The 27,082-nt window shown below is 51.3% G+C and overlaps 1 protein-coding gene across 11 annotated transcripts in view; it reads right to left on the reverse strand.

Annotated features, from left to right (window-relative positions):
* Positions 1-1,894: 1,894 nt before the first annotated feature.
* Positions 1,895-27,082, reverse strand: part of SCMH1 (Scm polycomb group protein homolog 1) — a 70,099-nt gene continuing 44,911 nt past the window's right edge. For 6 of the 11 annotated variants that reach the window (XM_068658157.1, XM_068658158.1, XM_068658162.1 and 3 more), the window contains 8 exons: positions 21,667-21,899; positions 20,970-21,096; positions 19,719-19,919; positions 18,868-19,053; positions 12,984-13,115; positions 7,401-7,604; positions 6,091-6,233; positions 1,895-3,886 (listed from right to left, as the gene is read on the reverse strand). In XM_068658157.1, coding sequence (XP_068514258.1) covers positions 3,761-3,886; positions 6,091-6,233; positions 7,401-7,604; positions 12,984-13,115; positions 18,868-19,053; positions 19,719-19,919; positions 20,970-21,096; positions 21,667-21,899 — 1,352 coding nt within the window. In that variant the 3' untranslated portion in view covers positions 1,895-3,760. Of the gene's footprint in view, positions 3,887-6,090; positions 6,234-7,278; positions 7,605-12,983; positions 13,116-18,867; positions 19,054-19,718; positions 19,920-20,969; positions 21,097-21,666; positions 21,900-27,082 lie in introns of those variants that run through there. The other 5 variants (XM_068658161.1, XM_068658165.1, XR_011089397.1 and 2 more) reach the window with 5 other exon arrangements.

A 27,082-nucleotide genomic window follows, 5' to 3' on the forward strand; every position in this document is an offset into this window, starting at 1 on the left:
TGTCCTTTCTTGCAGAGCAAACCCTGGCCAGTGCCTCACCCTGGGGAGCAAGGGACCCCGAGTCCACTCCAGTGCTCCATGGCCCCTGCCCAGTGCTCCCACCCATGAGCTCCCAGCACAGAGCAGGACTGTGACCCTCCGGGAGCTCATGGGGTCTGTGCCCAGCTCATGGGGGAACAGTGCAGTGCCCTGATAAAGGTAACGTGCTCCAGGCGGGGCTGGGCCCTGAGAGCAACCTGCTCCTGGAGCAGGAACTGGAAACGCAGGGGCTGGGCAAGTGGTGAACTGCCCACTGCAGGAGAGGGTCAGGTGCGAGACAGCTGAGGGACTTGAAGGTGCACAAATCCATGGGTCCTGGTGAGATACATCCGTGGGTCATGAGGGATTTGGCAGATGTAGTTGCTGAGCCACTGTCCCTCATATTTGGAAAATCATGGCACTGACAGTTCCCACTGACTCAGATCATGCCTGACAAATCTGGTGGCCTTCTATGATGGGGTTACAGCCTTGGTGTGGATAGGGGAAGATCTGACATCATCTACCTGGATTTGTGCAAAGCATTTGACACGGTTCTGTACAACGTACTTGTCTCCAACTTGGGGAGCCATGGATTTGATGGATGGACCACTCCGTGGGTAAGGAACCAGATGGATGGTTGCACTAAAGGGTTGTGGGCAACTGCTCCATGTCCAGGTGGAGATCAGGAACAAGTGGTGCTCCTCAGGGGTCAGTTCTGGGACCAGCACTATTTAACATCTTTGTTGGTGACACAGTGAAACTGAGTGCACCCTCAGCAGGTTTGCAGGTCACACTGAGCTGTGTCATGCAGTCGACACACCAGAGCGAAAGGGTGGATGCCAGCCAGAGGGACCTGGGCAGGCCCGAGAGGTGGGCCTGTGTGAACCTCATGGGGTTCAGCAAGGCCAAGTGCAAGGGGCAATCCCAAACATGGATCCCAGGCTGTGCAATGAGGGGATAGAGAGCAGCCCTGCAGAGCATAGGGTGGATACAAAACTTGACATGAGTCAGCAACGTGTGCCTGCAGCCCAGGCGGCCAGTCATGTCCTGGGCTGCACAAAAAGTGTGGCCAGCAGTGCAGGGAGATTCTTTCCCTTTGCTCTGCTCTCATGAGACCTCACCTGGAGCCCTGTGTTCAGCTGAGGGGCCCCCACCACAGGAAAGACATCATAGAGCTGGTTGGTTAAGTCCAGCAGAGACCACAAAGATGCTCAGAGGGCTGCTCAGAGGCTGGAACACCTCTCATGTGAAGACAGGCTGAGGGAGTTGGGGTTGTTCAGCTTGGAGAAAACTCCAGGGAGACCTCACAGAGGCCTTCTAGTACCTAAAGGGGGCTACAGGAAAACTCTTGGTTAGGGACTGCAGTGAGAGGACAAAGGGGAATGAAGATAGGTGGAAATTCTTTACTGTGAGGGTGGTAAGGCTGGGTGGGAGCTGTGGGTGCTCCATCCCTGGCAGTGCCCAAGGCCAGGCTGGATGGGGCTGGGGGCAGCCTGGGCTGCTGGGAGGGGTCCCTGCTCATGGCAGGGGATTGGAATTGGTCTCTAAGGTCCTTTCCAGTCCAAGCCACTCCGTGAGTCTATGCCAGAGGGCCCTGGGTTGGCTCCAGAAAGGCAGTGCCACCCATGGGGTCATAAAGCGCCTCCAACCTCTCAGAAGTGGTGCAGGACCTGCTGTACCCCCTCCCCCCCCCAGCAGTGCCTGTGGGGCAGCCAGGGATCTGTCCGTCTGTCCTGCCCCACTGCCTGACCCCATTCCCATAGCGCCCAGGCTTGCCCCCACAGCAGGTACCTGTGGAAATGCTGACAGGGGCCCAGCTATGCACCCCCCCCTCCTCCACCCCCAGTGCACACACAACCAGCAGTGAGGAAACGTATTTCGTTATTCTTTTATTTATAAAGAAATCAACATAAAATAAGTGCAGAGGAAAGCACTGGCTGACCCCGCATGGGGACCTGTCAGCAGCGGGCCAGCGGGATCAGAATCGGATACAAACGAGGGGCATCCCAGGGCCAGTGCTGGGAGTGACGGGGCTCCGTGAAGTGACCAGAGTCCCACCTCCCTCTGAAGACACTGGTGCAGGAGCAGGGAGTGCAGCAGAGACCTTGCTGTACAACAAAAAGCCTTTTTATTTAGGGCTTGCGGCTTATATTTTTTTTTGCAACTTTCCCCTTAGGGGTAAACCTGACCCAGTGCAAGAGACTGGAGAAGAGACCGGCTTGCCACGGGGACCCTTCCTGCTGCTGCCCAGGGCCCTTGAGGGTTGCAGGGAAGGGTTTGTGAGACGTTCTCTGTATGAAAAGAGGGTGACCTAATGGCAGAAGTGCTTGCAATGGAGATCCCCGTCCCCCCTTTGGTCATTGCAGGAAGGAAGCGCCTGTGCACCGGCTGCACGGCAGCGCTCCCCGGTCAGCCCTGCCCCAGGGCAGGAGACGCAGCAGGGACCCAGCGGCCCGGGCCTGGCTCCCTGGGGATGCAGCTTTGGCACAAGCGGGCAGCCTCCGCTCGGGTACTTCTCCTGCAACTGCAGTAACCATCTGGGACAGAGGATTACCGCTCAAGTGCCATCAAAAATAAATACATTAGACTGTCTGAAACAAACAGGTGCCCCCGGGCAGGGCAAAACCCTCACAGGAAGAGCAACGCAAGGGCTGGTCACCAGACCGGGATCCTCTGCCTTGCCAGACCCGACAGCCTCTCGCCAATGCCGAGCTGGGACGGAGCGAGACACAAGAGGACCAGGAGGGTCCCTGGGAAGACGAACCTTTGCACCTCTGACTAAACCAAGAGCTGCAAGTTCAACAACAGGTACAAAAACATTTTAAACAGAAAACTCCTTATTAAAAAAAAAAAAAAAAAAAAGAGAAGAGAAGAGAAAGAAAAGCGGGAGAGAAGGATCAGTCGAGTCCTACAGCATCCAGCCAGCCTTCAATGCTGACCCAGATGTGTCCTTGCCACGGGTACGCTAGACCCAGACACGCTCCTTGGCTCTCCCGTGGCTCACTCCATCTCCTTGGCCGCATGGCGTCCCCAGCTTCCCCAGTCAGAAATAAATACGAAGGCCTTCCTCACCAGCCTGGCGGCCCCAGCACATGGAAGGCCAGGAGGGGAGGGGCAGGCAGTGCTTGGGCCGTGAGGGTGCCCCGGAGGGGGCAGATGGGCTCTTGTGGAAGACGGGGAGCGGGGTGGTTGCTGCTCTAAGCCAGCCGCCATGCTATGAGGGCCGAGTGCGGTCGCAGGCACTGTCCCTCTCACAGGCTGCCCACGGGGGCACAGCAAAGCGCAAAGCGTCCGAGGGGGCCGGGCACCACGGGCCACCTGGGGCAGGCGAGGCCGGGAGAACAGGGCCAGCTGGGTGCTCCTGCAGCACAGCGAGAGGGAGAGGAGCCAGCACAAGTCCTGTCCTGAGGTCTCTGCCACTGCTCCTGCCCAGAGCAGCTCCTCAGTCCCAGAACAGTGGGACTGGGAGCCTGCAGAGTGGCACCAGCTCGGTGCTCGGACGTCCACGACGTGCTGGGTGCGGAGCCCAGGGCCAGCCGCGTGCCGGCCTCCTTGCCAAGGCCTGCGGGGCCTGGCTGCCGGGGGCAGGGGCGGACGGCTGGTCCCTGCAGCAGGTTGGGGTCGGAGAGGCGTCCGTCGGCAGCGTGGATGGGTGTGTGTGCATGCGTACCTGTCTGCAGGTGAGTGCGGGTGTGGGTGGCCAGGAGCAGAGCTTCCAGGATCTGTCCTGCCAAGCGTCCTCTCAGAACTTGCCTTGCTTTAGCTTGTCAATGTGGTAGGTTAGCTTTAGGGCTGGCCCCAGCTTCAGCCCCATGTACTTCATCATCATGTCGCTCCGCAGCAAGAGCAGCGCTTTCCCGTCGATCTCCTGCAAGGAGGAGAAACAGCACCTGTCAGAGCCCTGTTCAGCCCTCCAGCCTCCCAGTATCCCAGCTGCCCAGGGAAACTCACAAACCAATGGACAAGCGAGGAGTGCCTTCTGGCACTGGCTGCTGCTGGCACCTCAGGACAGGCAGGATTTTGTTCTCATGGCTCATTCATGTTTGCGTTTGTCAAGCGTGAACTGTTGCTCAAGCAGCCCAGCAAGCTGTACTGCTGGCAGGTCCCTGCCCAAACCCTGCCTGTTAGCCAGGCTGTGCTCACAACACTGACGGCTGAAACAGCACAGTTAGCACAGCGCATCGTTCAACAGCAAAGGAGGCGGCTTGTACGTAGCCTCCGCATCCTGGTGTGGGCATCCTGCCCCCAGCCCTGCCTGTGGCACAGGGGACATGGCCAGGACGCCACATGGTGGTGGCACACCTGCTGGACCCATGCTGTGGGGCAGCGAACGCACAGGAGCTGTGCTGAGCTGGTGGTCAGAACCCCCTGAGCGGAGCGGCCATGCTTGGGAGCAGCCTCTCACTCAAGGGCATTGCTGCCTTGGTGCAGGGAAAATGTCCTGGGAAAGGATGTGCCCTGAGAGCCATCCTACTGCCACGCACGCTGCAAACTAGACTTCATCATGTGAAAAATGGCCATGGTGAAGTCAAGGCTGGAGTAACGAGGCAAGAGACAGAAATCTGTAAACCCAAAGAGAAGGCCACAATGTGCAAAGTTGTCTGGAGTCTCTAAACAAATACCCTGCAGCTGGCAGGGAAGTGGAGCATCTCACCTCCAGAAGGCCTGGTCTCAGCAGCATGGCTTACAGAAGTACCTCCTGCCTCAGAGCAGAGCCAGACATGCCCCTCGCAGAGGCTCAAGAGGGAAGGGATCATGAAGCTTGAAGAAACTGGGGAGCAGCTTTGCACTTAGCGTCTGCTAGCAGATGTTTTTCAGGCTGTCATCCCTTGCAGCACTCTTTTCCTTGGCTCAGAGCTTTGCAGTGGACAAGTTGCCATGAAGAAAATGTTTACTACTGCATTTACTTTTAGTAAATATCACAGCCTCTGACAATAGAAAACTCTGTCCTGTGTTGACACTCAGCTAGGTCTCACATCTAGCAAGATCTCCTGTACTGGATTTGTTCTGTTCTTCCTTTCCTGAAGTGAAAACTAAGCGCTTCCTCAGGACTGCCAGCACCAGGGGCTGTAATCCGTTAGTGGAGAGCTGAACACTCTTGCATAATTAAAATATTTTTCAATTACTGGTGATTCTAAAATAGAACTCATTAAGGAAAAAAAAAAAAAGAGCAAAGAGCGCGTGTCTCAGCCTAGCACATGCCACACTTGCCTCTCCTCCTGCCTGGGGAAGGGCTCTGTACAGCCCCAGCTTGCAAAATCCCCACAGACCTGCATGGAGGTCTGACTCCAGCTGCACCACGAACACAGACGTGAGCAAGCTCAGCACAGAAAGCCACGCTCAGGAGACACCGAGTGTGGGCTCCCCTTCCTGCAACGAGCCCTGAGGCAGCGAGGGGGGGAGATGCTTCCCCCGGCTGGCACACGAGCTGCGCCGCCTCCAGCTCACAGCAAGGACTTCCTCCCACTGCTTTTCTGACTTCACAGGCACTACCAGGCAGTGAACTGAAGGAAAAGGTAGAGGACAGACGAACTGGCAGGAACCAAGACATGAAGGTGACAAAATTTTTGTAGATTTCTTTGTACAAATTCCATGCAATATCTGCAGCTATTTTGCACTTAAAGGTATGAATGAAAATCAGAGCCTTAGAAGACCCCTTTTTATTGGAGTCTAACTGCAATTCACAGAGTGAATTCCACTTGGAACATGTTTCTTGCCAGAAGAAATTTGCTATGAAGTGAATTTTAGGATTCCAGGATGAAGAGTTTTGTGTGTTTTTGGTGCTACAATTCAAATCCAGCTTCAAGATGAGCTCTCTGCACGCACAAAGGCAGCATCACTGCAGCTTTAACCGGGCTGAGACATCTTCCCCTCCGCGATTTCTGAGTGAGAAGATCCCAATCCCAGACGTGATTCAAGTACGATTTTTAAGATATTTTCCTCAGCACAAAACTAGTGTGAAGTGCTGCCATTCTGACTCCCCCAGACTTTCCTCATCAGGAATATGTTCCCCACCCATATATAATACACACATACACACATGTGCATACACACACACACAGACATACTTACATGTTTTCGAAAGAGGTCAGCGTGGGGTCCCAGCTGTGGATCTGCTTCTCGAATGAACTGCATCACCTCCTCCACTGTCCAGGACGAGGGGTCTCGGCTGTTCAGCCGCGAGACATCCCGAGATCCAAGGTATCTGTCTGAACCTGGGGGTGTAATTTGCGAGACAGCAGCAGTTACTCCAAGTGTGACCGCAGCAGCGTTGCAGCAGACATTCACCCTAAGCTACCATTCAGTCTCCTCTTTCAAAGCACTGGCAGAGACAACGTGAAGGGCACAACCACGCCATACATGAGAGAGTCCTGAGGCACAGGGCTAGCACCAAAGGACTTTCTCTCTCCTTATGCCTTACTTCTGGGGCAGCCTTCTATATCTAGCCCTGTTACTCACCCTAAAACCCCACTTCCCATTGCCCTCGCCCTTCAGATGAGGCTTGCTCCACATTCTCACTCTTCTTTGCCAAGCTGCTGTTTCCCTGCTTTGCAGACAATTCTCCACTCCCACTCCTCTCCCTGAGCACTGCTCCTGCCCTCCCCCCTGCCCAGAACACCACCTTTAGCAGTTGTAACACGGCAAAGTTACTCTACATTTTCATCAGCTGCATTTTCTGTTGGACTGAGCCCACGTTCAGAATTCTGTTGCCTTGAAACACTGCCTGAGCTAACACAATCCTGCTCTCAAAGCGCTGGCCTGGCACAGCCAGTTGTTTCAACTCCCGTGCCTGTATGCACAGATGGGGGGGAAGCAGACAGATCGCGGCATCAGCAGCCTGAGCTTTATAGAATCTTTTACTGACACCATGCACACGAAATTACAACTTTTTCTTGCAAACACCTGGATTTGATACGTGATTTACTGCAATTAACAGCTCTCCTGATGCTATTCCTCTACACAAGCACCGTTTGTGCATCCACCCATCCTCCTGGCCACCCCCGCCAGCTCCCACCCTAACCAGACAGTTCCCATCGCACTGACCGCTCCCCAGCCATCCTCGCTGACACCCAGTTACCGCTCTGACAGCCCCTGCCCATGCTCACAAATTCATCTCCTGCCTGCTCCTTCCTGTCCACTGCCTTCCACGTCCCAGCTGGTCACCAAGCCACAGAGCTGACCCTGCGAGCACCTCCTGGCCGTATTTCCACCCACCCATCTGCCACGTCTCTAGAACTACTGTTAAACCTAACAGACTACCTGTTTAACAGTGTAGAGGCCAGTCTCTGGTACTTGCTGAAGTTAGAAAGATGTAACTGCAGTTAGAAAAGCCCTTTATTGCCAGATTTACAATCGGAGGGCTGGCTTCTTAACTCTCTTACCCCCAGAGCTAAGCCTACGCAAGGCAGAGGTACTGCCCTGAGTGAGGCTAGAGGGTTGGTGCAGGTGCCTGTATCCTTGCAGGCGATAGTCTCTGGAGCTCCTGCTGTGGCTGGATGAATTGACAGAGTTCAAGGCAGAGTCCATGGGGTCCAGGCGAGGCTCCAAGGGCCCTGGGAGGCCATCTCCCAGAACAAAGGTTTCACCTGGAACGCACCAAGCTGCAATCAGTGCACATGAATGCCACGCAGCCCCACGTCACGGCTCAAGAGCAGTGAGCAGAGCCGCGGCAAGGCAGCACCATGCAGGGTGTACACGCGGCTGCAGGAGCAGGTGTCACACTGCTGCACTGAGGGGCTCCTCCAAAGTACCCAAAAACTGCAATATGCACGGCTAAAGCACTGCAGCCCGGTGTTTGCCTGGCAAGCTCCAGTCCAACCAGGGAGCAGCGGTAACGGTTGATACCCAGATTTGAGCAACAGCTACTCTGCTAATGCCACCACCAGCTCCAGGTTGCATTCCTGCAGCCTCTTACTGCTTCCACGACTGCTTTGAGCTGGGAGAGGAAGCTCCCTGCATTTCAGACTCAAGGCCCACACATCATGGGCATCAGTGTGCAAGGGAACGGCCTGGGCCATTGGGACTGTGGGGGTATTTAGCCAGACTCATGCCTTGGAGTGGACAGCAGCACACACAGAGCAGGAGGGAGCAGCAGGCTCCTCCGAGCAGCTCACCTGCCCCATCATGGCCAGCAGTGGCATGGGGCAGCACCCAAAAGTGGGGTGCTGGGGATCAGCTGTGCACCCCTCCTGCCTTGCGGCTGGGCCCTTCAGTGCACAATGAAGCTGGTGACCAGCACCCGTCGCTGGGGCAGGACAGAAGGCTCTCCCCAGGCAGGGGTCCAACTGCCTGCTTGGCCTCCTCACCAGCCCTTCCAGGGTGGGGAATGGAGAAAGCTGCCCTGGATGATGTTCCACTGAGATCTGCGTACCAGCAAGCGAACCTCTGGGCAAGATTTCCCTTTGCTCTTACACTGGGATGGTTACATCCTAGGACCACGTGTTTGTAGGTTTTACTATGGCACAATGCAACCTAATCTCAGTCCAGGTGGAGCTGGTGCTTTATGAATCATCCTCAAATTCTTGGGTTCTTTATCATGAAAAACCTGGCAAGTTTGCACAGCTGGAGAGGAAAGTGTCTCCTACAAGGCGTGGTGCCTGTGTACATGTACTCCTCTGGGCTGTGCCACTGTGCCTGGCTGGAAACTGCAGCACCTTCACCAGCACCCACCCAAACGCTGCAGCAGGCTGCGAGGAAGGGGAAGCCTTGGGAGCTGCTCCAGCAGGAGAAAATCCAGCACAACTGGTGCTGAAGTGGGATGGTGGTGCGGGTGCTGAGCTGGCGTCACAGCCCATGAAACCCAAAAGTTCTGCCCAGGCATTTCTGCTAAGCTGACGCTTTTATGCTCCAGAGAAGGGAGATGCAGCTTGCCTGAGCCCAAACCCAAGTGCTCCAGAGTCTGGGCCCTGCCAACCTTCTCCTGGAAGCAACTTACTTTCTTTGGTTCCTATGAACTCCAAGGCTATTCTGTGAAGTGGGATCCTCTGTTTTTGGTGCTGTTGCTGTCTGTATTTGAGCAGAGAACCCAGGGGCAAGCTCAGCTGGGGGTGGGCAGACCTCAGCTTGCCAGCCAGCACCTCCTTATGTTGTAAGATACAAACACCCCTTTTTGCCTGGCTGCTCAGCAGTCCAGTGAAGCAGGTGTGAGCTTATCACCTTCATAAATGCAATGCTCCATCTTGTGAGTTTTGCTGCTCTGCATTTGAGGCACTTCTGCATTTATTTGCTCTTAGGCCACTGTGATGTTCTTAGAAACCAACAGCACATCCTTAAGGAGCAGAACCAGTGCTCATGTAAAGACTGATACTCTCTGGGTGATGTTTGCTGGCTGGCGTGCCAGCAGTTTCCCATGTGGGAAGATGTGTTTTCACTTGCTCTCTGTGAATCAGACAAGGGGTTCTGATTCATGACTGTTCCTGAATAACTCTGCACTCCTCCGTCACTCCTGTTCCACACTGGAACAGCACAAAACTGGGTGCAAACCCAGCACTGAGCTGGCTGCCTGCTCCCAAGGCAGACTGAGACTCCCTGTCCTGAGCCCAGACACGCAGTGGATGCGATTTGCACCACTGGCTCTTCATAGGAGCCCCTTCGCAGAAGCTACCTTGGGTTTCCTCTCCAACATCAGGACAGTTTTTCTTGAAACACAAATCACTTCCCATTTCATACACACTTCTTGGAACATCTGTGCAAAGGGTGACGTCTGACTCCTGGAACGTGCGGTGGCGTGAGAGCAGCTGGGGGGCACAGCCTGCCGCACCGCTCTGCGTGCCTTGTGGCAGGACAGGGGCAGGCGCGGCAGAGACATGGCACAGGCAGGGGTCTGTGCAGCTCAGCTCCAGCCTCCAGGGAAACACGACTCCCTCTGCGAGTGACGCACAGCCTCAGCTTGCCAGGAAGCCCCAGATGTGCTGGGTCAGGCAGAAGTGCGTGTCCAACTGCTAATGACGACACCGAAGCTCATGCAGAGGGATGTTTGTCAGCAGAATTTCAGAGCTCGGCTGGAGAAGGCTGCAGCTTGGGAGGCTGGAAGACCACATGCATAGGTTCGTGTCGGTGCAATGCTAAGGATCCAGAACTCACCCTCAAAACATATTTAACTCAACAATTAACACGCTGTCATTATTCTCATGTGAATGCTCTGTGATGCGTTCTTCAAATATGTGATCATGTTCTCACACGTGCTCATGATCAAACATCCGAACAAGAGCATGCAGCCACACAACTTGGGAGCACTGCTTTTTTGCCTAGAATTAAAGCTGCACACTCATCCTCAGGTTCCCTGTCTCAGGGTTGGTGAGTGCTTGGTTGTGCTGTAAATACTGCAGCAGAGCTGGAGGCTTCTTGGTAGGGTCAGTGCAAGAGAGGTCTCGAACTTTCTTAAAAATACAAACACACAGGGAGCTGCTTACACAAATGATACCGTCAGAGATGGGAAAGGGAAACAAAGCAAAGGGAAAATTTTGACTAGCTCTGTGAATCAGCTACAGCAGAAGACAACATGCTTCTGCAGGTGGCAGCGCACAGACTGCTTTCAGGCACACACACTATCCAGAATCCTTCTGCCCTTGATAACTAGTTTTTGGAGGGAGGAGGAGGTGGTTAATTCTTAGGCAGATTTCTTATATGAACTGCTAGTTTTAAATACAGGCTTGCTTTTGGAGCATTGTAGGAAAACATGCCACAATTAGTGGTGGAGAGGCAGGGAGCAGATAATTAAAGTTTAATTAAACAAATAATGCTATAGATTCAAGAGTGCAGTTTTACTGCTAAAACACAGTTTGGCCACAAGCACAAATCTGATTTGCACAACTACTAAACACCCACTGTTTCCAACAAATGATAGCCTTTCAAAAGGGGGTCCCCACTGTGCTGGAACTGCAGCTTTTTAGCAAAAAGCTACATTAATAGCACTGAGTGTAAGAAGAAAAACAATATATGAAGAGATCCCCTTCTTGTCTTTCTGCCTTCCTGTCAAGGGCACAATGAATGGAGACTTCCCCCTGCTACTCACTGCTGTCAGTTTGGCAAACTAGAAATAGCTCAGGTGCTGCAGTGTGCCACACCATGAGCAGACACCTCCTCGCTCAGGCAATACACCTATCTGAGTACTTCGGGCTCAAGTTCTTAAAAAACATTCTCTGAAATGCAAATATCCCTGCTTCTGCTTAAATTTCATAGTGGATGAGGTGGAACGGGCCATGAGATGATTGCCTGCAGGATAAAATTGAATTTCTCAAAGGGATTTAGAATTGTACCTTGTTTCTCTCTGCCCTGTATATCTCCTGCTTGAACCAAGAATGGACCAAGACCAAGTTTCTGTAGGAAGTTCACAAACCACGAGAATCGCCACCTTCACATGAAGGCACACAGTCTGCACACTTGTCTCTACTTTTACAGAAGAGGCTGCAATAATCTGGGCATCTAGATGGCACGCCACATTCAAAAGCCAAAAGATACCTGAATACACTCTGAAGCAGACTGAGATTCAACCTTCCAGACAACCTAACTAGGTTCCTACTCAGAATTACTTGTTACAGAATCCCTTTGACTGACAATACAGAGAGTCTGTGATACCACCTAAGCAAGGCACCTTAATTTTAGAGCCCCCCCAAGAACAGCAAGGCACTGCCCAGACAGTAGGAGCTGATGCACTTTGCTAATGGTTACCCGTGTACAGTGGCTGATGGATTAGAGGACACCAAGAAGAATGTGTACCAAGAGGTGATAGAGGGATTGGGTTCTAGGGAACAACTTTCAACTTGTCAGTATACATGGGACAGTCCCACAGTCACCTTGTTCTTCACATCAGCTATGTGACAAATCCGCAGTTTTGATCGATTTAGGTACTAAGGCCATTTGAACCTGTCCATCACAGGGTGCAAGTTCAGATCAGCTGTGACTGGAAGAGCACAGAGCATGGTGAGGCACGAAGACTAAGCTGCACCAGAGTGCACAGGAGGCTGCTGACTCTCAAATCTGGGATCAACAGCCCAAGCCCAGCAAACTCAGCAACAACTGCGGAAACAGTGACTCTAGCAGAACAGCAACAGAGCACGAAGCAACTGAACTAAGAGTCCAGCTAACAGACTCCAGCAATTTTTCAGGAACTTATTACAAAGAACTGAGACTAACCACTTGACAGATTTTGCCATCAATTAAAGGGCTTTAGGAAAGCTGTACCTCCACTCTGCATTATGGAGCATTTATAGTTCAGAACAAAAGGGAAGGTGGAAGCATATTTACTGAGGACTCCTCACGCTCACAGTCCTCCAGCTACCCAGACCCCCTGGAAGCCCACGACCTGCACATGCAAGTGAAACCTATGGACCACGTACCAAAGAGGTTATTTCTGCAATTACTTTTGAGAACGTGGCAGAGCACATCTGCATCAGTTATTTGGCTGATGGTGCAGGCAGCAGCAGTGCTGCAGGAGGTTTGGTTTAGCTGGTGAAGCACACGGTAGTGAAATGTGCCGTGTTATTTAGTGAGGGTTGTGAGGAACACGATGGGATCCTGGGAAAGGGCACTAGTTCCCAGCCAGACAGCTGCACATCAGCATCTGTAGAAAACACTGCAGCAAACAAACCATCATGGAAAAAAATCAGGGGGAGATTGACTGAAGCAACTGGACAGTTTTATGACCTTTAATACCATATATAGCAATGGAAGCTAAAATATAGGTAATTAAACCCCAGGTTTTATGGTATTAGCTGATTGCTATCAGGGTTAGAAGGAATTCTGCGTGCATTCCACACGTCTTGCACAACTGCTTGGGCTACCTGCCTCAGTGTACAACAGTTTCTTCTTCTCTCTGAAACACCACGCACCGACCCATGCCAAAAGAGACAAAGCAAAGCAGACTTCCTAAGCCCACAGCTTGGGCTGGCATTGCAGTGAGGTTCTGCTGCATCTGTTACAAGTTGCTATAAACAGCCAGCTTTGGGAAGAGACACTGTGCTCACCTTCCAAAGGGTGACGGTCATTCTTTGGTAACTTGGGGGAGAGAGGAGCACTGTATGGAGGGGAATCTTGGGAATATCGCTTTGTACCCCGGCCTGGTCCCTGCAGAGTGCCGTCTAACGAACTGCTTCTGTCTAGGAAAAGAGAACAAGCCCTATTTAGGAGTGGAGATTTTCTGGGAAATTCAGCCCTGCCAGAGTCACTTGCGACTCTTGTGCACCACCAGTCTGGTAACAGCCTGCTGGAACTGCAACCCAGCTACAGCTGTCAGCGCTTACCGTTCTGTACTTTGCTTTGTGAGTTTCACAGAGAAAAAGGGTGGGGATGAACCTAACAAGGATCTGTAGCCATTTTTTGCCATGCTTCACCCCAAAAGGCACCTTTGATCAGCTTCATTTAATTTTTTCTCCTTCTGGCTCATCTCCCACATGATTCCTCCTCCACCCCAGTCTCTTCACCTTTTGGGCACTTGCAGCCCTCAGACAATTTGCAGACACTCTATGCCACAGGCACCACTTGATTAAGCTGTACTTGAATTTTCAGTCTTTCCCTGAACGGCACCCCCAGCGCCACAGCTGTCCCTGCCACTCTTCCACCCCAGCGGTGGGGTTACAGGGTGCCAAGACCCAGCCACCCGGCACCGCAGGCACCGGGCCAGGCCGCGAGGCATCCCTCACAGATGGAAATGCTGAGCACACAACGTCACTGCACGGATGGACACAGAGAATGGGACTGCTCACACGGACAGGACAGCAGCAACGACAGCGGTACGGCTGGTGGCGACCTTGCCCCGTGCGGGCACAGCGCGGGGTACGGCCAGCACCAGGCGATGCGTGCCAGCCTGCAGCGGGCACCCTGCACCAAGGGGTGAAATGCTGGGAGACGAATGCCAGGAGCCAGACGAGAGCCTGCAGCACCTCGAGCCACTGGTGCGGGATGGATGGGAGGGGACTGGAGGGGTGACAAATACGGCGAGGAGTGGGTAGGAGCAGACACCAACGGAGATGTGTTACACCAAACAAAGACACAAAGGAAAGGATGGGTGGGAAGCATCAGGCAGTCACAGCTGAGTTGGCTAACAAGAAACACGAAGGTAGATAAAAGCACTTGTTTTATCAAAATCCTTTTGGGAAAGGAAAGAAGCTGCTTTTACTGAGGCCCCTGGACTCCCTACAACTATGGTCAAAAACCACCGAAATACTATTAGAAAGATTAGCACTGTCCTCAGGACAGTTCCCCATAAGAAACATTCACTGCCCAGACAGAGATGAGAAACAAACGCTCTTAGTAATGTCTTCGGATATTTTTAAATGTAGAATAGGATGCATTTCTTCACCAAACAGTCACAGAACCGCAACAAAAGGTGATTTTTTTAAAGGTTTTATCTTTTATCTTTTTTTTTTTTTTTGGGGGGGGGGCAGGTATATTTAAGAATTTTTGATTGTAAAAGTAATACAAACACACAGAAGGTCAGGTTGTTGAAAATAATCCAGGGAAAATTAGAAAGTAAGTCAATGCAAATTAAAGGAAGGATAAACCAAAGCAGGTCTGCAGTCAGGGTTTCTCAGTTTAAATGGCCATTTTTAAGAAAATACGGAAATAAATAGGCACACACAGCTGCATGCTGTGGATCATCAGGAGAAAAAGAAAATGCCCTTAGTTAAAGGATGCCTTAAACCTCTTGAATGTGTATTATCAGTGAGGGAAAGAGCTGGCAGGAAAGGAGCCCACATCTAACTGGAGAGGGATCACTTAGAGAAGGATGCTGAGAACATGCAGATCATTTACAGGAAATGAAAGGGACCTGCTCAGCCAGGAGATGTACGCCTCAGAGGACAGCACGTACAGGGACGATGTGAACTTTGAGCTGTCTTCTGACAATGCAAAGGAAAAGACAGCACTATGTCCTCCACTGCAAAAGTAACAAGTGTGTGGGTACAGAGCTAGAGGACGTCATGCAGAAAGGTAAAGACTGGGAAAAAAGCTTGTCCTTGTCTGCAAATTATGGATCAGCTTTGGGGAATATTTCACCTCCCTAACTTGGAAAGTTTGTGGGGAGGGAGTACATCTGACCATGCCAGCATTTGTGCTGCCAGGAGGGGCTGTGTTGCAGTCAGGCTCTGCTCAGCTCGTCCCATCAAAGCGGCCCCTTCAGGACACTGTAACTTGCCCTGGCTGCACTGCTGCTTCCTCCCTGTCTGCAGAGCATGGCTACGCAACGAGCCTCAGCGGAGATGTGCTTGGGACATCCACCTGAATCCAGACATACCAGAGCCACCTTCTGCTTTGCTTCCAATTGCAGCAATGTTGAACACTGGGACAAAGGCCAAATGCTAACAGAAATGGGACAGGAATGAAAACACACACCATTGACTAAGAAGGAAAAATCAAATAACCAAATTTACTCAAGCTGGGGGGGGGAGGGGCATAAGGGCGCAGGAGGAAGCAGAAATAAAACAAAAGAGAAGGTGCATGGGTCTGCATCAGTGACTTCAAACAAAACTCAGTGATGAACTGCTCAGCAGGACTGGAAATTCAGCGCTAGCATTTAAAAAGGAAGGGGAAAAACGATATAGGCAACTGAATGCTTATGTATGACCTCAGCAGTACTGCAAGGCTTCTCAGAGGTTCAGAAGGGAGGGTAAGTATAACATTGCACTTACACACAGCACATACTGCAGTAGGCACTTATCAGAGGTGACTAACCCAACAGCTTCTGTATCATGGGAAAATATCTCATTTATCAGACAACGGAAGCATGGTCAATCTCATTTACCTAGAATTCAGCAAGGCATTGCTCATACAAGACCAACATTCAATATTTTATAGTAGCTTTGGCACAGATCTTAGAAATTCACTGATGAAATCTGCTGATGTCTTCCTAAGTTGGGCCAGACAAGACAGTATTTGATTAGCAAAAAAAAAATAAAGAACAGAGTACCAGACAGGAGGTAAGTTCAGATGCAAAACGCAGATGTGTATGTGACACATTAACCTGCAAGCTGTGAACCTGCAGCTGACAATGACGGATGGCAAGAACAGGGTACATGACCAGCATGGGACACTCATCACCTGCTACAAGGACGCAGCAATGAAAAGTGGCTGCTTGTGAAGACGGTGGTGCCAGTGCTGTGGCACCAGGCCCTCACCAGATCTTCCCCAGAGTGCTGGGTAGCACCCTGGTCACCTCACTGAAGTCTGACCCCAAGCAACACTACGTGAGGAGAGCAGAGAGCGTTTCTTACTAGCACAGATGGAAGGCGAGCTCCCCTGCGGGATACAACTGCTTTCTAACGGCCTCCAGAAGGAGGGGAACTAAGTCAAGCTAAAAGACGATGTTAAGACGAGACGACACAATTACCAAGTAGCCCAAGAATAAATTTGGACTAGAAACTAATTCCCAACTAATTAAAAACAGAGCTCCAGAGTTAATCGAAGCAATGCTGTGGTGTCCATAATAACAGGATCCCAACTCACTGGTCCAGAGGGTTCATCCCGTCCGTGTTTTCGGATAGCTCCAGATCAGACCTACCTGCTCACAGTATTTCCCAGCCCACTTCTATTCCTATCAACAATAATCAACTTTCCATTTTCTTGCAAATCCACAGTTTCCTGATGTGTAACTCGATCCATTCCTGCTGCCTTCTGTGGCTAGGACCTACAGAGACTGCGTGCCACGTCGCAACTCCATGGCAACACAGCCTGACCTACAGCTGCTGCAGGCTTCTTCTGCCCCAAGCACACCCACGAGCCCCCCAGCACACCGACGGCGGTGCTCGTGTCACGGTTACGGGCATTTGTTCTGGGAACCGAGACCAGTTCCCACCAGTGACTGTTTTCTGGAAGAACTGGCCTGCTCAGGCACATGACTGCCTGAGCCACAGGAAACAAAGCAAGACACACGGAGCTGGAGGTGAGTCCATGGCAGCCTTCTCACTCGGTTTGATTTAAGCAAATATAAAACCACATCCTCATTCTTCCATGACCAGCACTAAGCTCTAAACATTATTGGTACTGTTTCTTTGCCCTCACCAGAAATCACTGTAATGCACAGATGTTTATCATCTTTCAGGCGCTTAAGAGAGGTGTCAGATCCCTGAGACATCACCGTGAACTAGAGGACTAGGGGTTATCACTTCTCTAGACTGTGGTTAATCTTTAATCCCGGCAAACACTCTAACAAAGAGCTCCCAGTGGGCAGATCTCAGGACTGTGCCACGTTTGGTGCTTGCCTGTACTTCCCCCACTTTTCCTCCCACTTTCCTGCCCTGCCAGGCAGCCCTGCCCTTGGTGCAGACACCCGTGACATCCCACGGCAGCTACCAGCCCCATGTGGGCTACAGGACCCTCTCCACCCACACCTGCTGCCATGCCCAGACACAGGACCCTCTTCCTCACATTCTGGCTTTGCTCTAGTTCATGACGAGAAGGTAGATCCACACAGGAACATGGAAACATTTCTTCTAATTGGGGGTCAGCTAGAGGGGTAACCTCTAGTTCCAGCAACTAGTCCAGCCGCTCCATTACCTGCCACAGCAGCCAACCAGCCTCCTACAGCTCTCCTTACACCACAGCAAGAATCCCTGCTCCTGGCCCTGCACAGCTCCAACTTGCAGGCAGCTGCTCAGCGCCAGAGGAAGCAGAGGACACTCACCCGAGACCCTCATGCTCTGAGCACTGTTGCCATTCCCCTCCCCAGACACGTGTGCTTTGAACACCAGCCTGGCCATGCCACCCAGCTGGTTTCACCATCCTCACTGATGGCTCCTGGAAGCACAGGAGTGAGAGGGCAGCAGGAGAGAGCAGAGAGGCAGGGGAGCAGAGCACAGAGAGCAGAGCACAATGCACGAAGCACTAAAGCACCAGGTGCCTAAGCCTCACACTTTTCAATCTTCCCTTAAGCAGTTTTTCCTAAGACCTTATCCTTTTCCATTAGAAATTCTTCTTGCTCTTTATGTAAGAGCCATAATTATCCAAAGGATTAACTCTGAAAGACCTCAAATGGTACAACAGTTATTCACTGGCTTGGAGAGTGAAGGATGCATAACAGGAGAGCAGATCAGCACGAGACATTTGTCAACCATGTAACGAGGGTGTAGATAGCATCTATCCTCTTCACAAGCAGAGCTCATACAGGATTAGCTCCCCCAGAGCCCCACAGCCAGCCCTGGGAGGCAGCTGTCGCCCCGGGGTTGCTGCCACCACATAGCACTTGTAGGGAAAACTACTGCTTTTCTTGTTTCCCAGTGCTTTCATTTAAAAGCAGTTTTGCAGCCTGATGATTTGCATCGTGGCATGAGCTATCTTGCCAGGGGTGTGCTGCTTCAACGCAGTGGAGCATTAGCCTCGCCAAGAAAAACAAAGCCACCTTTGCCTCGGATAGCTGCAGCGTGTTTCCATCCCCGAGCAGGCTGAGCTTCCGCTGAGGGCTGGACTGCTGGCAGCAGATTTGTAGCCACGCTGGAAACTGCTCAGGTAGGATTTAATTAAATTCCTAATTACAGTTTACCTACTACTTGTTATCACTCTTCCATTTCTTATGCAAAGGCTTTCACTAATTCCTAGCTGGATGAAGTCACTCTAATCAGATTACAGGAAGCGGGAAGGACCGGGGGACGAGGAGAGGAGGGAAGACAGGGAGACAGCACGGATGAACGGAAACCTACAGGCAGAGATGGAAATCGGACTGACAGGCAGAAAATAAGGCAACTTGAATGCTAAGCGAAAAAGAGCCCTGTGGGCATGTGAATGACACTGCTGCGATGCGATGAACCCTGCAGAGAGGGCTCGGAAACACGCTCCTGCCTCCTGAGTTAACGATAAAATCTGGGTTAAGGCGCGGAGCACCTGGGGTCCCTACAGCGCCGCCCCCGCCCCAACTCCTACCTGGTAGATACCTGTCGTGGTCGTACTCGTGTGAGCGCTGCATGTGGCTGTTCTGAGTGAAAGGCTGGTTCCCAAAGAGGTTGTCACTGCGGAGATTGTGGCAGAGCTTCTCCAGGAAGCGGAGGACGTAGGTGATACTGTTTACTGCTGGCAGGTTCAGAGTGTGCTGTTCCCGATCAAACACAGCTGGAGACAGAAACAAACAGAGCCCAACACGTAAACCCCCAGCAAAGGCAGGAGACTACGCCCAGGGCTGCACAGCCAGCTTCTGTATCTCAGCATCACTGGTCTAGACTAGAGCAAACAAAAGCCACTGCCTTCCGCTGGCTGGGCGCTGGCGAGCTCGCCTCCCTGGGACAGGCTAAAACCAGCCTGCTGCACCCGCTGTCAGGACCAGGCTGCACGGCTGCGAAGCCGCGGTACCGGGAGCGGAAAGGTGCTCAAGGAGGGGCCTGCACTCCCGCCATCCGGGTCAACTGGGGCTTAAGAGTAAAATTAAAACTCGGGGGTAGGGGAAGAGAAGCTTCGCGGTACTGCTTTTCCTTCCACTAGGAGTTGTGCAAGGCCCTCCGTTCCGTCCCCTGCTGGGGTCCAGGCAGTGCCGGAGGTGCCGCACAGCGCTCCCCAGGCTCGCAGCAGCAGCTGGGCCTGGAGGACAAGCTACTGCTCTGCTCTGCAGCAGCCGCTAGCTGTTGCTTCACTGACACAGATTTCTGGCAAGAAAGAGAAGACAGAAATCTTCTGTCTGCCCCTGGCCCATGACTGTACCAAGCTTCAGGAGAGACATCTTCCAGCGACTGAATTCTTGCAATGACATCTCTGAAGGCAAAGTGCTGCAGGCCAGTTCTCACCTGAGATGACCTCTCCCCCGTGGCCTTGTTTTAAGAAGGAGAAGACAGTTTTCTGATGATAAGCGCAATCAATGCAGGCCTGCACTGCTTGCTGAAGGACAACAGAAGCTCGAGCTGGTCCAAAATGATCCGGCAGCTGCTGAACTTTCTTCTTGTCTAGGTGGGGCCCAGTGCTGCCGTTCTTGTTCAAGTAAATGCAAACTGCCAAGATGAGAAACGTGTTTGCCATTAACCCACTCAAGAAATCAAGAAACAGATGCCTAAAATCCAGCCTGAGGGATAGAGATGCCCAGGTTTTAAGACTGTAAAATCACTCACAAAGTGTGAGCGAATCCATCACCTGCCTGCCTGCAACCTAACGACAGAGACACTTTTAGGGGGGAATGACCTCTAACGCCTTCCTGCCTCATCATGCTCACCTTTCACACTGCTGCTATTACTCCTGTGCTTTCCCCAGTGCTCAGGCTCCCAAAGGCAGGCTGCAGTGTGGTTCCTGGGCCAGAAAGGTAAAGTGGCTGAGATGTTCAAAGGAAATGAAGGAATGCAGCCCCAACTCTGGGGGGAAACTGGGTTCTTTGGGTTCCTCTGAAAATTGCATTCTGGGGAAACAGAGGGCTCTACCCATATCCAGTGTCTGAACATATAAAACCCATCTTTGCATTAGACTTTCCTGCCCAGGTTCACCTTTGGCTGTATCTCAGTCGTAGCAGAGCACATGCTTTGCACTGGCTGCTTCTATTCCTCCCCTGCTCCCTCTTGTCCCTGCTTGTCTGGCTGAAGCTGAACAGCCCATGGCCACTGCTGCTCAGCAGGAGCTGTTCTGCACCTTGCTCTCTTCAGCAGCTGTGCCTGGAATAGTTTTGGAGAGCCCATACTATGAACTCCTGAGTGCAGCTGCTCACAGTACTGCCTCTAGGCTGTATGGGCCACACGAAGTGCACTTTGAGGGCTTTGGAGTCACTAACATGCAGGTGACAACTCAGGGAAAGGGATCTCTGCATTTGTCAGATGGACTTGCAATCCTCCTATGGCTTCATATTTCCAGTATGGATAAATGAACAGCTGGTCTGAGCTCACGTGCCTCTTTTCCTCCTGACACACTCTGAGTTAGGCCAGCCTTTGTTTGTGGAATCTTAAGGTTTGCTGGTTTGTGTGTTTGTGAAGAAATGGGAGTGCTGCGGCGTGCCACCTCCTGACTGCTGCAGCTCCTAACTGTGCAATCTTTTCGAGGATGCAGTTCGAGACCCTTACCTGTGGGAGCCTGCATGGCAGAGCTGGGGATTGTAGCAGCGTCCTGGGGCACAGTGCTTGTGTCTGGTTCTGGGGTACTGGTTGTTGGAGAGGTGGGTGCTGGGTTCAGCAATGTCCTAGGTTTCCTCTGCAGAAAAAGATGAGGATATTTCTCCTTTTATCCCTGCTCTCCTATACCACCCATGATCACTACACTCTCTTCTCTGCATCCAACAAACAAGGCACTGTGGAACATGACATACTTCTGATGGCGATGACGGGGAGTTTCAAGAACCTACTTAATCAATGTGTACATTCTAGAAACCACGATCCTCCAAAAAATAACAAGCCTGAGATCCGCCACCTCTGCTTGACTTGACTCTGCTTGACTAGCTACACATGATGGACAGAAGAGCTTATTCCACCATTTGGCCAACCTGTCATGATCATAGCATTTGCCGTGCTACTTCACAGCTAATGCAGCTCCAAAGACATGGTTTCTTGATGGAAATGATCTTTAGGACACAGACATTCTCTACAACTCTGAGGCTGGACTCGGAGGGATATTCCCAGCCCCACACACCCCTCTGGTCTCCTACTTGCTGCAGTCACACAGCCAGAGGCTGAGACAAACGTGCACAAATACACGCATGCACCATCCCATGGCAGAACTTGCAGCACCTGCTTTTCACCCGCCTGCATCAGCATCAGCTTTTACCTTACTGCCAGGCTTTGGGCCTCTCTTTCTGGGGAATTTCAAAGGCTCCACTGACTTGGAGGGTGTAGGCATGGGGTGATGGATTAGCGCTTTGGTCGTTCGACCACGCTTCTTCCCTGTTTTGCGACGCCTTTGCCCTTGTTGATGCCCCAAAACAGTCTTTGTGCTACTGTGCATGCTAGGTTTCTCCGAGTTTACTTCGGAGGCAGGTAAAGGGCTCTTTGGAATCACAACTGAAATAAAAAGAGAAAAAGCAAATATAATTAAATCAGGCGAGAATGAAAACAAGAGCAGCCTCCATCTTTAAACAGTGTCATATGGAAAAACCTGGAGTAGTCACAGTCCCCTGAGTGGAGGCTACTGCTCTCCATGCCAGAGTAAAAACCAAACGCACCGATCCGGGGTTCAGCACCTGAGCTGTGGGGCGCTGTGGCTTAGCCTGGGCAGGCTGAGCTCTGGAAGGATCGCACTTCCAGCCATACCTTCTTCCTGAAAACAACTGGCACTTAAAGCTCTTCCATCTGCAAGTGGAGACCTGCCAGAGATCAGGTAAGATGCTCCAAAAGCATTCCTAGGGGAAGGATCAGTCAAGACCTGCCTGACAGTACAGAGCCAGGGCTGTGCTGGAAATCCCCTTTCTCGAGAGGCTGAGGTCAGATTTGCTCTGTCCCTAAATTACCAGTGAACTGCAGGGGAAGGCATCACTATGTCCTTGATTCCTGCAAGGACGACTGCTCCCAGCCCAAAGCAGTATCTCCTATCTCAGTTACTTCAGCTCCTCTCAGGTACTGCCAGAGGTGAGAGATGAGACAGTATCTGGCTGCAGACAGCACATGGTCCTATCCTTCTTAGCTTCTCAAGCTTTCCACGACAAAACCAGGTTTTTCTGGTGTATTTCCCCCAAATCCCCTGCATTTGGTCATTCATCTTTCCCAAGCCCCACTAAAGGCTGGAGATGAGCTGGCCCAGTTCAGCAGACCAATGCCTCTTTAAACTTCTGCTACAAGAAAACAACACAGCCCTTCTGTATTTTGAAAACTGCACGGCGACATTTATGATGTCTCATTTCTCAGATCTGGAAACCTCACTGTGTGTTCAACATGGGGGCTGTGACTTCAAAAAAAAACCCAACAACTTCCACCTTTTGACGTGGGGTGCGTTATAGTTAAGAAGAAAACCTTGGCAAGGAAAGCAGAGATTCATAGAAGAGCGATACCAGGATGGCAAGCGGCACCAGCAGTGACAACTGTGGGTGCATAAGGAGAATGTAAGGTTCTCGAATGAGAGCTTTACAAGCAATCACTCTAAGCAAGGACAAAGAAAGCCCTTCCTGCCGACACCTCAGGAGCAGCTAACAGCTGCGTCCCAGGTTTCAGGGGTCTGGAGAGGATCCCTGGGCTGCGGGGTGGCAGCAGCAAGGCAGGAACAGGAGCCCCGGCAGCCCCAGGGCAGGGAGCTGTTAACTGCTTCGCTGCGGTGTGGCTGCTGGGGAGGGTCTGCGTACGGCTCCATCAGCGGCTGCTGGCTTCGGCCTTACACAAATGAGCCCCTGGAAGTGGAGGATCCTGCTCTGCTCCTCCGGTCTGACTGTGCTTCATTCACCAGCTTCCACGCTGGAGGCCTCCCCTGAGAGCAGACCTGTGCCTGGCTGCCAGCTCCCGGACACCCACAAACTGTACATTCAGCTCAAAAACAGGGAGTTTTGCTGCCTCGCTGGGCAGGACCAGGAGACCTCCCACGTGCCAGGCATGTCTCTGGTCCGTGCTGCCACCAGGACACCAGCCTCCAGGAACTAGCCCCACTCTGCTCTTCAGGTGAGCAGGGCAAGAGTTACAATGCCCTCAACTTCTTTTCTTTTATTTTATTTTTAATCTTTATCTCCTTGCCTTTGTGCACGACATGCACTAGGGCTGTGTGTTGGATTCTGCTGATAAGCTCGCAGTCATTGAGTGATTTACCTAAGATTTACCTCATTTCCGAACTAACATCATCTTGTGCCAGGTGGATACAGAGAGTGGTGGCAGAAACAGAGTCGAGGGATTTTGCTGCTCTGTGTCTAAGATAATAACATCAACAACAGTGCTACTTCTCTGGCAAGGAAAGGAATGTAATACACAAATGCTTGTTACTGTGTCACCCACCGAGCTGCGTGAGCAGAGAGGAGCAGCAGGGCCAGGTATCCTCGGCCAAATCGCTGCGCCTCCAGCCTTACATCTGCACAGCTGACTTCAGCCAACGAGTGTTTGTGTAAAGGGATTTACTAGAACCCTGTCAGTTGATAGAGCACGGATAAACATGGGTAAAGAACTCAGTACTTTAAAGAAACTTCCAAACATCAAAGTGATGTGTAAAACAAAGTGGGAGGCATTTTGTTTGCACTCTGCAGCAACACTAAGTGTCCGAACAAAGCTGTGCCATAGCGAGGTTTCGCGAAGTTTCAAGAGAAATTGTGGATTCTACAGACAAGCTGTGAAGCAACCTGAGTTACCAGTAAAAAAAAAAAAAAGAAAAACAAAAACAAAAAACACACCACAAAAACAGAAATAATAAGTTTGGAAAGTTAGGATGCCATGAACAGCTGCTGAACTGCACCCTCCCCAGCTTGAACCGCATCTCAGAGAAACCCCAGTGCCAGGGAAAATGCAACTGACGTCAGGCAGACTCCCCGTTTGCATGCTTTCACTACAGAATTTTGTAATAAAAAGTCATTTTTTGGGGGTAGAATAAATGCTAGAAAGTTCCATTGTCCACTTCAGTCACAAAGATATTAAAAGTAACATTAATTTAATGTTCAGCTTTACCACTCACTGCTTTCTTTTTAGGGAAATAAAAGCCCCTTACACGGTACGTGCAGAGCACACGGCAATTTCTTTCAGCCACAGCAGAGGAGATTGCACTGAGGCTGCTGCCATGACAGCCCATCCTTGCCACCGCCCTGTGCTAATTCATTTCATAAAAAAACACCAGCCTGTGCTAATTCATGTCTCTTGTCCCTGCCAGACGTACTGAGCCACACACCATCAGCTTTTGAAGAAGGAGACAGCAGCTACTCGGGGAGATCTGTGCTGTACCAAAAACCACAGGGCTCCGGCTGCTCGTGCTGCTTGAGCCCTTGCGGTGACCTGCTGTCTCCTAAGGGAGCCTAAGGTTTTTCGGTATGTGCCTGCAAACTTTCCTCCAGGATTTCAGCCCCCGATGGTACAAGGATGGGGTGAGGATTGAGGTGGGAGCTGCTTGTCCTGCAGCTGCAAACCACTGCCCACATACCCTTACCTGCCAGAAGCTGCAGTTTTTGGGTCTCATTCAGCCGGTGGTGGTGCCAGCCCAAATGTGAGCAGCTGCCAGGGCCATCCCCATCTCCTGTCCCTTGTCCCTCATGCTCACCTTCACCCTGTGGTGTGCCATCAGGAGAGCCAAATTTTCTTAAAGCTACTTGAGGCCCTCTTCAAAAATCAAGTTTGCTGTCACTGAGAAATGCAACCTCTGCCTCAGGGCTTTGGTGCTCATATGGGCCCTGAGTAACCGAGCACAGCTCCAAAGCTGGCCTTGCTTTAGGCATGGACACAGGCCTCCAATGGTCCCTTCCAACCCACATCATTCTCTGAACTCATGGTTAATCCTTTCAGCCCGTTACTGGAACGGAGAACTAAAGAGAGCAATTTTTCTGCTGCTTCAGCTCACTGAGCTGTCTTGCTTTGGGTTGTACAGGCACCAGGACCTGGAGGGATGGAACCGCTCCTTTGGGGCTGGTATGGGAGCAATTTGCCTGCAATGAGGATCATCACCCTGCAGATGCAGGATCAAAGACTGCTGAACTCGGAGGCAAAGAAAAGACTGACATCACTAATTGGTTTATTAACCATCAAAGGATTAGTTTAAAAAGAAGTCCCAAGCTTCCTGCAGAAACAAAGAGACTTGACAGAGAATTCAAGACTATTTCCTAATGCCAAAATATCCCCTGCCAGTCAGCACATGGCTGCAGCAGTACCTGCAGCTACACACCACAGTTACTCAAACTGTTATTTACTGGACACTCTATAAAACATAAGTTGCTGCCCACACTTTGAGGTTTTGCTAATCATACTAGAAAGCAGCATTTGTCACTCATCAGCTTCTCAGGCTTGTCTGAGCTTGAAGACGACAAATTTATGTCTTTGTGGTAAGAATAACAAAGCCAACACATGTAATAAAATGTGGAACAGAAGGGTTTAGGATGGAGAAGAGTTCCCTACCTTTCTGTCCATTACACCAGCTAATTACCAGTTTGCATTTTACTAACAGTCGCCAGACCACAAAACCTGACATCTCCATTTTATGTGCTAAGGGCTCCTGAAGTCGGATGCAGCTGTAGGTCACGTACCCTCCCTCTGGGTATAGCAGTAGTGACCACTGGGGTGTAAAGCAGGCGGTTTACGAGAAGACTGAAAATGACGTTTGTATCCAGTGTAAAGCATCTATGAGGAACACCCTGTAGGGCACACCCAACTGCTGTTTTTTTTTTTTTGTGCTCCAGCTTCAGCACTGTGTGGTCAGAAGCACGAAGCAAAGATACGGGTTACAGAGACACATTTAAGGTAAGCGCGATTGCCAACACCCTGCTGAGAACTGGCTGAATCCTCTGGATGCAGCCATCCAAACCCAGACTTCCTGACAAGAACCAGCACTTAGTGCCTGTCTGAGAGCAAGATGTGCAAACTTCAAACCTCTGTGATTCTTCTTGAAGCAGAGGCTGTTATTATTGTCCACCACAAGCGCGTGCAGGAGCTAAACCCGGGCTCCAGGAGGGCTCCAGGTTTGACACGTCCCCAGCTCTCAGCAGCTGGGCAGCCAGAGCAGAGGGGCAAGGGGCAGAGCGCAGCTGGGAGACGCAGGTGTCCTGGAGCACAGCAAACGTGCATTGTCCTCCAGATCCTGGAATTTAGAAGTCAGAATCCAATTATTCGCATGATCTAATATTTCCTGCAGGGACTCCAGCTTGAAATGGCTGTTTGACCTAAGGCTGAGAGACCAGAGGATGTACCTAACACAGCAGTACAACAAGAGGATCCAAGCGCTGCATGATTCAGCATGTTCTAGATGTTCTCATGATCAGTTATCTTAATTCTCAAAGATGCTTTTTTTTTTTTTATATATATATATATATATCCCCTAAACCACAAAATTTGTCTAGTTTCAGTTTTTGACTACTGAGGCTTGCTGGGAGCTATGAGGTGCTTTATTCAATGTCCCCCTCCCGGATCTGACTTGCCAGTGGTGACACAGCAGCATGCACAAAAACGGAAAACCATTCACCCTAAATCTGTCTCTGTGCTATTAGTCCTGATGATCAGGACATTCGTCACTCTCACATGTATTTTTGGGCAAGGCAAGCACATGAAGAAGAGTGGTTACTAAAAACCAAAGCAATGCTGTACCC

The sequence above is a fragment of the Anas acuta genome, chromosome 21 (genome assembly GCF_963932015.1).
Source record: "Anas acuta chromosome 21, bAnaAcu1.1, whole genome shotgun sequence".
In the NCBI taxonomy this organism is placed as follows: domain Eukaryota; kingdom Metazoa; phylum Chordata; class Aves; order Anseriformes; family Anatidae; genus Anas; species Anas acuta.